This window comes from Mus musculus, chromosome 11 (genome assembly GCF_000001635.26).
Source record: "Mus musculus strain C57BL/6J chromosome 11, GRCm38.p6 C57BL/6J".
In the NCBI taxonomy this organism is placed as follows: Eukaryota; Metazoa; Chordata; class Mammalia; order Rodentia; family Muridae; genus Mus; species Mus musculus.
In genome coordinates this window covers 93183213-93196935 of record NC_000077.6, presented here as the reverse complement: position 1 = coordinate 93196935, position 13723 = coordinate 93183213, and the positions used below count along the sequence as shown (strand labels likewise).

The window sequence follows — 13723 nt, the reverse complement described above, 5'->3', positions numbered from 1 at the left end:
GTTACCCAGCTCTGAAGTGAGGTAATAATAGGGCCCATTATAGATGGAGTGATAAACACAAATGCTTACTACTAGCAGGTTATTATCTGTTATTCAGTAGTAGTTCAGACCATATTATGTTTCATCTACCAGTATTGCTCATTTTCACCTTCTCTACCTGGCAGAGACCTTCACATTTAAAAAGTTCTGTCTCAAGAGAATTGTTCATCTGTGAAACCTTCTTGAAGACAGAATTAGTTGTTTTCTCCTTTATGTGCCCTGTCAATCTCATCACATATACTACCCGCCTCCCATACATTATCAGGCTAAATCATATGTCTCTAAAGCCAACTGTGAACTCCTGAGACCACAAGCTGCAGTTTATTCAAATTTGTATTCCTAGTAGAAAAGTGAGTGGCTCACAGTATATTTTGAACAATAGACATCCTATTTCTGGGAGGAAACACAAGGCTGGAACTATTCATAACAGAGGTTCAATCAGTGTAGCAGACCCTTTCTAGGCAGAGAAAAATGTGCCCATTAAGTTCTTGCTTCCTCTTAGAGATCAGAAATTGAAAGACAATTACATCATTGATTCCACTTTCAAACACCCATATGCAAAACACAAAATTATCCTGTGATGAAATCAATATTCTATTTCTTAATACTGCTAATATCTTCCAAGGTAATCATATATCACAGTAGCAAACAGAAAATATTAGAGATAAAATGAACCTTTGAAATCCATGTTGCTTAACAGCCTGATTTTATATGCGAGAAAAACAAGATTCTGAGAACTTAAACTGACTTGCATGGAATTTCATGTTTGGCCTTTCTGTGATCTAAAGGAGGGATGTGGGGATAGAAAACCAAACAAATGGAGGGATCACCTTAAGGAGGGCACACTTGTGTGCTTACCCACCCAGATCATGCTCAGCAAGATTTGGTGGGTGAAGCAAGAGCTCAGCTTTTGGTTACAGTGATTAATTTAATGGAGATGCCATTTATTTGACCACATACTGTGCCATAGATCTCTGTTTATTGTTAACTCCAGATACTATCCTGGAAAGAAATTAAAGCACAATTCTCTTCTTAATCACCAAATATCACACATAGTTTTAAAGTAAAGAAAATGATTCCCCAAATCTCGTGGTCAGGCAGGGCTTTAGAGAAGTCTGGTTGGAGAAATACTACAGACCAACAAAGAACCTGTGTTCTATGGCTAGCACCATTACTTATCTACTCTGCCACCATGGGTAAACCTCTCACTTCCTGAATCTTTCATATCTGTTTATTAACAAAGATGTGGATGAGTACAACCCAGGAAAGGATAATGTACTCCTAAGAGGATTTCATGAAAGTGACAGTGTTCCTGTATACAACTGTCCATCCAAAACTACAGTTCCAATTCACTCATGAGCAAATCATCAAGCAGACTCAGATGGAAGGATGGTCCATCAAGTGGCTATGCAGCACTTGGCAACACTAACAGTCTAGAAACATGGAGACAGTAAAGAAACACTGAGAGACACTCAGTGCCTAGACTGGACTATGGAGACATCGTGATCATGCAAAGGGGTACCCCAAATTGGAACAAGGACTAGAAAAGGAAATTCATTGCAAATATTGGGATATCCAAGACAATATGTAAATGAGTTGTTAGTTGTACAGAGCAGTCTGTTTCTAAGTTGTGATAAATGCATTGTATATAATAATGTAGGATATCATGGGTATGTTGAAATTTCCAGCATTATCTTTGTAACATTCTGCAAATCCTGAAGGTTCCAAAATAAAATGTTTTTTTGAAAGACGGCAATTAAGGAGGAATCCTCAAATGTAATAGATCACATTAAAATGTTAGTTTATACCTGAAATAAAGATAATTTTCTGCTGAGTTTTAAGTGGCTTAATCTGATATAGTATTTTTTTTTATTTAGTCTGCTATCCAGTTTCTTTCTTAAACAGAAGATAAAGGAAACCAAACTATATGCCATCTAGGAAGCAGTATATTAATCACATTCTGACAGTCTGGATGAAGGGACAGTAGGTGGAGAAGAATGGTCCCCTCTCTAGATCCACCTCCATTACCTTAGTCAATGACGTCACTTGTCTTAAGTTGTTCTCTCATCTGGAAAAAATTATAATAGCACAAATGTGGCTTGCATTAAAAGAAGCAAATGATTATTATAAAGATACACATATGTGTTGTGTGTGATCAGTAATTACACACCTATGAGCTTTGGAGATAACATATCTAAAGAAAGAATAATTGTTTTCCCAAAACTTTGAATATATTACCTTAGATGGCAAAAAGAGACTTCAAAAGTATGATTACATTAAGTGCTTGTGATTCATAGATTGTTCCAAGGTTATGTAGATGGACTGGATACAATACAGTGTTTTCATTATTTGTCTTCTTGTTTTGCGACAGGGTCTCACTATGTGGTCTTCCTAGTCTTGAATTCACATTCACCCTGCCTGTATGTTCCGAGTTCTATGATTATAGGTTTATGCCAATATGCCTAGCAAGCATTCATTTGTAAGAGGCAGGAACTTCAGAGCCTAAGAAGGGGTGATGATGGTAGAAGTGGAAGCTAGACTCCTGGATAGAAAAAGGGATTTAAGAGACTCCAAAAGCTGTGAAAGGATGCTGTTTTTCTCCTGTTACTTGTTTCCTATTTCAGATAATCTTCAGTAAAAGAAAGGAAGGCAATATCCTTTCCAAAGGATATTAATTCCCAGTTCAAGATTTGAAGATACTGTTGAGAACACTCTCTTCTACTTCATTTTCAAAGGCCATAATGCGATTAATATAGAATTCATTTTATGTGCTTTCTTTGAGAAATTCATACACGGATACTACTTTCAACATATCCACCTCCACTTCCCTCCAATTTCTCCAGTGTCCTCCAAAAGTCCCCCCCTCTCAAATTTATGTTCTATGTGTGTCTCTCTGTGTGCATTGCTCAGTGGCTCCTACTAGTGTTGCCCACATGCATGTGTGTATAGGTCTGAACATTAGAGGCCTGGGCAACATTTTAAGGGGCTCACTTCTGCAGAAATATAAACCTGCCCTCCCTCAGAAACTGTCAACTGTCCATAGCTCCTCAACTAAGGGAAGAGGCTTTGAGTCCTCACCTATGCTGGATTACTGACTGGCATGGTCTTGTGTGGGCAACTATAGCTATTGAGAGTTAATGGGTGCAATATTCCTGTCATTTCAGAAGATATTACTTTGTAGCAGTCCTCCAAGATGAATGGTCATTCCACAGTTAACTACAATGAGCATTTTAGAAACAGATTATATGGTCCTCTGCACAGAGAAATGAGAGCCATTGTGTTTGGCCAAATTTTAAGGTAGCTCTGGGATCTTCAGTTTCAATAGTACACAGAGCTTTAGTATGAATGAGAGTTTTTGATCTGATGGGATTTTACCCTTTCTATTACTATATGTAGTAGAAAATAAAATTTACTGATATGAATATAATTTTCCATCAATTGACTGTGAGTTGATCCAAAGGAGCATTACTATGAATGTATTTGTTCTTCAATGAAAGACAACATAGAACTCCCCAAAGCTCCCAGGGAGAGAATCACAGTGAGAGAATGACCTTCTTGCTAGTTTGAAGCAGTAGTCCATATGAAGGAGCAACACCCCTGAGTCTGAGCCCTCATCTCTAGAGAGAAAGTAGACTACTCTTAATCATTTATGAACCTTGCTTTAGACAATCATGAGTCAGACTGATGCCATTCTCAGAGGGGACCCAGCGAAGCCCTACCCAGATTGTGACCCAAGGAAACTGAGACAGTAAATATGTGTTGATTAAGTGAGTAGGGACTGTTAACATTGCAATAGAACACTGTGGATTCTGTTTACTACAGGAGGAATGATGGGGAACAAATGACCGCAGAGGCCATTCTAGAACAGCAAGAACCTTGCCCTCTAGTTGGTTTTCCTGCTTAGGGTTGTTGAGGAAAGAAGAGCTATTTGTACTGCAGGTGTCAAGCCTGAGACTTTTTAAACAAAGGAAACAGGCCCTTTGCAAAGCACAGTTAATTAGACTTCAGTATGCAACCACAGGTGGTTGAACATAATTATATTCATCTAGTAGTCTTGAGATTTAAAGACAACCCAGCAAGGAAATGCTGGAAAATAGTATTCTGGGAAAGTTTACCATCCAAGGTGAGCCATTTATAGTTGATTTTAGACAAAGCAACATAGGAAGGCATGGTGAGCTAATTAAACCTCTTAGCTCCAGTCCTGATTGTAAATACTAACAACAGTGAAAATTTCTTCTGTCAATCATTCTGATGGCCAAGGACTTAGTTTCATGATCTTGCAGTAATTTCTATATATCTAGAGAGAAGTAATAACTCATAATGGTTTCTCTGTTTTCCATTTACTCCCAGGATCTCAATTCAAATACTAAGTATGGTCTGTAAGTCCTTCCACAAGTCAATGCCTGACCACTATCAAAGTACCTGACATCTGTCATTTTTCACTCACCACAATGAGCTTTGTCCTGTTTCTTATGTATAGCTTGCTCATGATTGCCATCACACTGGCTTTCTTTAGGGTCTGGAGTGATGTTCTAAGTCCATTTACAAGATTTGTAGTGTCCTTGCTAACTTCTGGTCCTAGCTTTCTGTGACTTTGCAGGCAGGAACACTCTGATATCCAGATTATTTCTACCAGACTTTAAGACATATAATGCTGGGCCAGCCAGATGACTCCCCTGATGACCCCATCTTGACCCCAAGAACTCATATAAAAATGCAAGGCAAGAACTCACTCTAGAGAATTGTTTGTTGATTTCAACACAATGATACACACATGCCTGCCTGAATTACAATATCTTAGATGCATAATAAAATTGAGAAAAACAGTGATTTCTCTTTGTATTGCACACAGAGGTTTGTACTGCTATACATTATTACAATTATTATGGTGATGATAATTATTATTACTATTTATTATATTGATTATAGTAATCTCTTCAAGTGCGAGGAACATTTTTCTGGTCAGTTGAGCCTTTCTTTTTGTCTTTTTTCCCCCCTTATATGTCTGTTCTGTGTAGGGGAATTTTAATCCATAACATGGCTGCTATGTCAAGGGATCATATCCAAAGATATAGACACACCCTGGAGTACAGTATGATCTGGCTAGAATATAGAAATGCCCTCCTTGTATACTTTTAACCCCTAACAATAAAGGTACCATTGGAAGCAGCTATATTTAAAAGTGATGTCTAATTGAGGGACAAAGTGACAAATCAGAGAAAGATTTGCCAGCATGGGTCAGAGATAGAATACACCCAACTCACAGGAGAACAAAGAGGAGGAGAGGCTACTTAAGAGCAGGGAGAGAGAGAGAAAAAGGTGTGTAGCAGGAGGGCAGGGAGTATAGAGGATGGGGAGGTGGGATGTGTGTGTGTGTGTGTATGTGTGTATGACAGTTTTACCAGGACAATTTTATAGAGATAGGTTACAGATAGAACATGCTAGATATACACAGGTGAAGACAGAATGAACCAGAGAATGAAAAGATGCCAGAATATTTTAAACAATTGCCGAAGTCTATATGAGGCCAGACAGAACAATTCAATCAGAAGCCAGGAGAAGCTGGATTGAATCAGTTCGCTTGGAAGATTAGAGTGTATGGAAGCTAAAAGCTTCCAGGCTTAGGCCTAGAGATAGTTAGAACATAGAAGGAAGCACTCTGGGTTCAGCCCAAGCCATGTATTCACACAGCTTGGGTGACTCGCATCTTCTCACTTCATTTGGGAAAATAAAAGCAATTTTTATAGTTTTGACCCAAGTCAACTTAGCAAAGTCAAGTGCCTGTTGTAGGGAAGGCCTGTGCTATATCTGGGTGGTGCAGGTGATGAGAGGAGAGGAGGACCCCCACCCATAAAAGCTGGGCTATTCTTTTTTTTTTGACATTATTTAAAATGTATTTATTTTACTTATATGAGTACACTGTAGCTGTCTTCAGGCACATCAGAATGAAATGTACTCACTGATAAGTGGATATTAGCCCAGAAATTTAGTATAGCGAGATATAAGCTGGGCTATTCTTGTACTCTTCACTATTCCTATCTTAGCCCACATAACACCTTTTTACTTGAAGTCTGAAATACATGGTTCTTCAAGCGCCTTTAGGCTCCAGAGTATCAATAGATACATCACTTCATAATCAGACCCTGCTTCTCTGTAATCTTAATGCCTAAATCTCTTCTTGCTCCAGGGATGCATACACATTTTCAGGCTTTCAAGTCATTGGCCATCTTGCTTCTTTTTCTGAAATATCATTTCTCTTCCACCCCTATAGAGTGCTACTGAACCTCATGGCAATACCTCCCCTAGGATGTCCTCTTTGCCTTCTTAGACTTGGGAAAATTCCAAACACTTTTGAGAGGAGTCTTGGAAGTATTGTAAGATACCATTCATTTATCTGTCTGTCTCTCACTCCTTCCAATGATTGATGTAGAGCTACGCGCTTTAGGACCATGTACCAGGGCCAAATATAACTTTGAAGAAAGCAGATCTAGGGAAACCATTCTGGATCATTGTGCTGAGGGCCCCGGGCTAGTGATATGGAGCGAGCCTTATAGGTGTCAGACTCGAAGATGGGTTTTCACCTTCTCCAGAGCTTTATAAGGTTGGAAAAAATACATGATCCATGCGTTGTCATTCATGGATTCAGATGGGGAACCAAGCCCAGATTCTTTGTTTTAGGATACTAGGAGACTTCTGTGTAAACTTTAACCCATAAAGCAGATACGTGGAAGCCCAGTGACTAGATTACTTTCAGCAAGTGACTCACCTACTATATTAAGGCCTCAGAAGTTATGTCATCTCTTTATCGAGTACTAGTTCATAGTATAGTGTCTCTTCCTCCAAAGGGAAGATTCTCATCTTTGTAACAGAAGTAGAACGTGAATAGACAGTGTTTGGCACATATTCCAGAAGTGTGTTAAAGACATGTGTGTATTTACACTAAATTAAAAATGTGTTATATACATGTGATATATTTATAACACACAGTTTATTATTTAATAAATATAATTCAAATGGTACTAAACAAACTCTCTGTTAATTCCCCAACAGCACAGTTAACCTAATAGTGTTTGTTTTGTGTGTGTGTGTTAATATATATTTCATAGATATTTTGGTTTTGTTATTGAGGTTTCATACATTTATGCAATTGGATTTTAGTTATTTTTGTTCCCCCATCCCTCCTCTCATCTCCTACCCCTCTCTTTGATGCACTTCTTTCAACAAGTCCCTCTCCCATTTTTATGTCTTCCTTTTGTGTGTGACTGAAGGCAAGTGGCTTGTTACTGAGTGGAATCTATGTAACTTGCCTGTGGCTACACCACTGAAGAAAATGGCATTTCCCTTCCCCTAGCAACCTTTCATTACCAATAGTTTGAGCCCATCAGCATTTTGTCATGGGTGGCGTAGGGGCCCCATAGGGTTTTTTTGTTTGTTTGTTTGTTTGTTTGTTTGTTTTGGAGATTTGTTATCTGAACAATGAAAACAAACTTGTTTTTCTCTCTGATCTTCAATTGAATGCAGTTAATTTCTACTATAGCTAGTTTCCCAAAACACTCCTTTGTGGCAGGATATTTTGTCACAGTGTGAATCCCAGGAAAAATTTATTGGAAAAACCTGTTTCTAGTTATGGTCTGGATCAGCCCTTAGCACACATCTTTAATCCCTCTGGCTAGAATATAGACAAGCCCTCGGGACACACCTTTAATCCAAACCAACAAAGGTAAATTTAGTTTGTAGAAGGAAGCACCCATGTTTGAAAGTAGTAGACAAAGTAAGCAATCAGAACAAGATTTGGCAGATTAGGATGTGCCCAACTCTCAACGAGAAGAGAGAGGAAAGGGAAGGTTCTTAAGAGATCAGTGCAGGCAAGAAAGAGAGGAAGGAGAAAGAGGCAGGTTTTACTGGGAGAGTTTTACAGAGATATGTTGAAGTAAGAGCAAGCTAGACACAAGCAAAGGCAGAACGAGCCAGGGAGTGAGAAGGAGCCAGAAGATTAGAACAAATTGCAGAGTTAGTTTGATGTCAAGCAGAGCAATTCAGGAGAGGCAGAGAAAGCGAAGCCAGAGTGAATCAGACAGCTTGGAGGAGAGTTTGAGCCAGAACAGCTGAGTCGAATCCTCCAGCCAGAGATCGGAAAGAACTAGAAGTGAGCTTATGCAGCAGCAAGTCTCAGAGGCTGAAAACATTCTAGGCCTACATCAGATTGTTCAGAGTCAAGAAGCTTCCAGGACTAGGCCTAAGTTAGCAGCCAGAAGCAGCGAGCCTCCAAGATAACAATTACATCAAGAGAATCAAAGTTACTTTTACACCCAATCGATTGATCTGCCAAAGATTAGACATATATCATCATTCTTCCCCTTCCAGAAAGTAGTGTCTAAAGCCCCGTGTGGCAAACAAAACTACCTTGCTGTGGCCTGTGAAACCCAAGCATTCTGGTCTCTTCGCTAGTTCTACTTAGGTTCTGATTTTTAGGAAGGCAGAATCCACCACTCTTGAATGAAGACTTCACTCTTCTTTGAACTTACCTTAGATTCTCATCCTTCTGTCCATTGAGTACTGCAGATCATTGACAAGACCACCCAACGTCCTTCTCTCCTTTATCTTTGGACACTTGAATCTATAAAACTACATTGAATGGGAAGTAACAGAGAACCCAACACAAAGTACCTCTAGGAGTCGGAAGTTGGTAATCTCACTGAGTAGTGAGGCAGTTCCATGGCTAAGTAACCCTAAAGTGATCCATAAAAGGCAAGGGTTTGGGGCCAAATGAGATTATCCAGCATATAAAAACATTTATAAACACAACAGTCTAAGTTCAATCCCAAGACACTATGGTGGAAAGGGAAATCAATTTCTAAAATTTGTTCATTGTCCTCCACATATGTATCATATAACATGCATGTGCCCACATATTCTCTCATTCTCTCTCTCTCTCTCTCTCTCTCTCTCTCACACACACACACACACACACACACACAGAGAGAGAAAGAGAGAGAGAGAGGGGGGGGAAGAGAGATTGCACACAGTATAATAATAAGATGGTTTAAATAATAAATGGGACCTTCTTAGATTTCTATTCTACTGTCTTTAGTGTGACTAGTGGCTTTAGTGCTCAAGCGTGTGTGTGTGTGTGTGTGTGTGTGTGTGTGTGTGTGTGTTTTGTGTGTGTGTTGGTCACTTATTCAGAGAAAGAGAAGTAATGGAATAGGGGAAGGGAGGATATGGGAGTGAAAGAGAGGTAGGGGAGGGAAGGAATCAGAAGATATATGATTTTTAGAGATTGATTTTGAAAATTGTTCTCACCTAGAAATAACTTCAACAGCAACACCAGGGCACCTCTGACCAAATGTATGGTAGCATACTCTAGCCATTACATAAATTAGCCATCACAATGCTGTTGGCAAAAACAGAAGGAAACCCCTGTGGATTATAATTAGCTGTTGGAGGATGAAGAGTCAAACAAGCTGGGCTTTGCCTGCTAAGGTGGGGTCTAGTAGACAGCATCAATTGAGCTGGTTAACAAGAAATTGTGAAATGCACTATGGAGGCAGAATTGTGGTTATCAGACCTATGGCTGCACTGGTTCTCCAGTGCCTTGTGTCTATGGCCTAGCTTGCCCTTTAAATGGTGAATTAAGTTTGAGTAAGAGTTATGTACCAGTTTCTCTTCATTAGTCCCAAGCAAGGTGCTCTGCTTCTTCAAAGTGTTTCATAGATGCCACCCAAAGATGGCCAAAGTAGGGCATTCTGGCACTGAATTATTTTCTTGCCACTGCTGTGGCCTTTATGTGTTTCTTTCCATCACAAGTGCTATAGCCACAACATGTATGCAAACCAGGCTGGAAATGAAGAAAAGTAGAACTCTTCAGTCAGCAGCAAATGAAGAATAAGAATTCTTTCCATGGTTGCCTTAGCAGCATCATGTAAGTCTGACTAGAATTTTGAACATAGATAGAGATAGAGATGGAGGTGGAGGTGGAGGTGGAGGTGGAGGTGGAGGTGGAGGTGGAGGTGGAGGTGGAGGTGGAGAGAGAGAGAGCAAGGATTCAAGTACTATAAGGCAAAGAGGCAAAATGACAAAGACACCACACATTGCTATCTAAGGACAAGTCAACTTCCACAGAGGTAGAAGTGATTTAAAAATGAGGGACTTTCCTCAGTTGTTCTAATCCCATACTCATAAGTTCATGGTATATAATGATCATTATAGCTTCTGAGCTACTGTGAGTATAGCCAACAGTTTCTCTTGCCAAAATATAAATATTTCATATCATTGAGAGGGATGTCCCCCCCCAATTATAATATCAAATGATAGTATCTATACTTATTTAAGCAGACATAGCATATGTAACTTACATTATTGCCATTAGAAACCTGGTCACTTCTGGGTGAGTTAAACTCAATTTCTGTACACAGTGATCTGGAGAACAATGTGCCATGTGCCGTAGTGTAGTTGTGATGTTAGGAATGTTGATTTCCAAGGCTCTCCAGCAGCCAGCTGGCGTTTTTCTGAGTCACCCACTATCCTTTACCATAAGAGACCTTCTCCAATGAAAACCCTCCAGCAGTACTCACTGTTGCCTCATGACAGAAATGAAAACAGATAGGCTTAAGGGAATTTTACAAGTTCCTTCTCTTTGCACAGTTTATATGAAAAACTCTAAGGAAGAAATAGAAATGTAGAAAGGCAAAGCAGTGGAGCATAAACTGGATGACCTGGAACTCTGCACATTTGGCCTGCCACCAAATTCAGAACCCTCAGCTGGTTCTTTTGATCTTTTGTTCTGAGCACCAGGCTGAGTGAGGACCATACACTGACACTCTTGTGGGCTTCCTTTCTGTCTCTCTCAGATCTAGTACATTAAGAATACTGTGGGATATGCCATCCTTCCATGCCTCTTTCCCGTTAATCTCTTGTTCTTTCCTTTGCTTCTGTCCCTTCTGATGTCTTGCAGGATGACCTATGGTTTTTATGGTTAATACAGGTTATTAATTCTGTCTATTATGTCAAGAATAGGACAATTACAAGTAAGAGAAGTGGGAGAGACAGCTCCCTCTGCTCTCCTTCTCAACTCAAGTCACGTTGCTTCTGGCCCTAGCCTGCCTTTGCTTCTCAGTCCAACGCCTGCATGCTGACAGTGTCCAGTCATTTCTTTTTATTTTTAGATGGTTCTTGGCTGGATCTGCTAAGTCTTGAGCAGGCATGCTACCACAATGACATCAGTAACAGCATGCATTCCAGCAAGCTTCACTGTCGTGGTCAGACTGTTCAGACAGACTTCCCGTGTCATTAATGTGGAGAACAGTCCTCACTTTATCAAGTGTGGGCAAACAGCTTCTGCTCTCAGTCTTGTATCCTCCTCCTTTCTGGAGGAGGCTTCTATTGATGGAAGAATCCTAGCATTGCCAGTTTACATAGAAGAATAATGTGTTCCTTTTAAGTTGCTGCTCACATAACAAGACTTCTCTTAATGTAATAGATTTCCAAGCTTAAGTTAGACCAAGTTGACTTTCACCATATATTTCAGACCATGTAGCAAATGTGACATTGTAGAAATAACATTAGTGTTCATCCAAATTCTGGGCTTTTATTTGTTTGTTTGTTATTACTTTATTAGTACACAGGGATGAGGTAATGTGGGCTAAATGGATGCGTGGGGCTTTGAGTATTTCTGTCTCCTTAAAATGTTTAAGGAATAAGATTTTTTTTTGAAAAATAGATAAAGTAAATGTGTATTTACCTGGAACAAAGCTTCCCTGGACCACCTCCTTGTATGCCCACCAGCCTTCATGGATTTTTGGTGAATTCTGTTGAGCTAAAGGAGAAACAAAGAAGGAGGGAGGTTAAGATGTAGCACAGGAGTCATGTTGCACGGTTAAGGGAAAATAGTAAATATCCAAGACATCGCCCTTTCCTACTTCAAGGCGCAAATCCTTCAGAATCTCCTTTTATTTCTTTCTTCAACTATACCACTAGCATGTAAATTTCTTATTGTGGTCTTTTTTATAGTTATTTGGGTATTCTTTTAAAAGTTTTTATTTAAAAGGATTTTTCATACAATACATTTGATCATACTCTTTTCTACTCCTAACTCCTCTACATCAGGAACTTCTGTTTCTAAGATCCTCTATACCTCTCTCCCCATCCAACTTCATGTTCTCTATCTCAAACATAAAATGAAATATAACAAAAAAAATCGACAAGAAAAATAATAATAATAATAACAACAACACCCAAAACTCTGTATGGGTGCTTCCCAAAGCTGCACACTCATTAAAGGAGGATGGCCTGCCTCAAACACAGGAAGGTCCACCTTATTAGGTCAAGGATATAGGAATAGCTGTGATTTTCTGCTAGAGCCTTCTAACAAGCTCTCAAGGGATTTGCATAATTTTATAGCAGGAAAGACATAGTGATCATGTATTGGCTTATTTAACTTCTGTCTTCTTGACTTCTACACATGCACACACACACACACACACATACATACACACACGTGTAAAGATACATCTATGCATACACACATATAACTTGTTGTATACATGTGCATATAGATCTCAGAGAGTATGTAAAACTGTGCCTTTGCTTTTATTAAATAGTATTTATTGAATATTAATTTTTATTAAGTTGTATTCATATTTTAGATCTTAGTTTACTGAAGATAACTCAAGAGATGCAACCAGACTGGTAATTTGTTTGAATAAGTCAACCAGTAAGCCTTTAGTTATTGTCTTAGTTTCATTCAACTTCCCCTTTTAAAAATCTCAACTCTGAGATGGATCATTTTGTGTTACAAATGATGGGCTCATGGCATTGGACTTGAAAACAAGGCTTGGTGTAGACAAGGGTCTTGCTAAATCCCTCTGGGTTTCTGATGCACTTGTAATGTTTTTTCACCTGCCTGTGAGACTGGAACCCTGCTGCTGGCAGCACTGTGGTGTCAAATAAAAGGGAATATGAACTAACCAGTACCCCACAGAACTCTATCTCTAGTTGCATATGTAGCAGAGGATGGCCTAGTCAGCCATCAATGGGAGGAGAGGCCCTTGGTCTAGCAAAGATCATATGCCCCAGTACAGGGGAATGCCAGGGCAGGAGTGGGTAGGTTGGGGAGCAGGGCAGGGGGAGGGTATAGGGGACTTTCAGGATAATATTTGAAATGTCAAAGAAGAAAATATCTAATTAAAAATGGAAAAAAAAAAGGAATTCCAATCTGAGACCAACAGTGGGGTTGGGGACTTTAGAAACACACAGAAGAGTGACAAAGGACCCATTTGTAGATCTGGAATGTCACCAGCTCCAAGTTGTTCAGTGTGAATCTAGGGAGTGGAGGTAGCAACATGTACCAGATTCCTTGGCATCTGAATTCCTGTGTGGTACAGCGTCTAGATGTTTCTATTGTACTTGATGTTCCTGAAGGCATGACCAGCTCTAGAAAACAGATCCAGAAACCATTAAATGGATTGACAAAGAACATACTTCTGTGCTAGAGAAAAATGGGTTAAAAATCCAGGAAGCCCTTTGATGTCTTCACCGTCCCCTGCTCTGAGCCCTACATGATAGACAGCGCATCCTTCTCTTCCTCAATATGTTGAAGGGCATGACTGACCACAGGCATAAGAGGAGATTCCAAAGGCTTAGTAACTCAGGACACAAATATAGAATATAGATGACGCATGATACA

At 39.5% G+C, this 13723-nt stretch overlaps 1 protein-coding gene across 5 annotated transcripts in view; it reads right to left on the bottom strand.

The window, feature by feature from the left end:
• Window positions 1–13723, bottom strand: part of Car10 (carbonic anhydrase 10) — a 504947-nt gene that overhangs the window by 404816 nt on the left and 86408 nt on the right. For all 5 annotated transcript variants that reach the window (XM_030246368.1, XM_030246367.1, NM_001361707.1 and 2 more), the window contains one exon: window positions 11780–11854. In XM_030246368.1, coding sequence (XP_030102228.1) covers window positions 11780–11854 — 75 coding nt within the window. The remainder of the gene's footprint in view (window positions 1–11779; window positions 11855–13723) is intronic.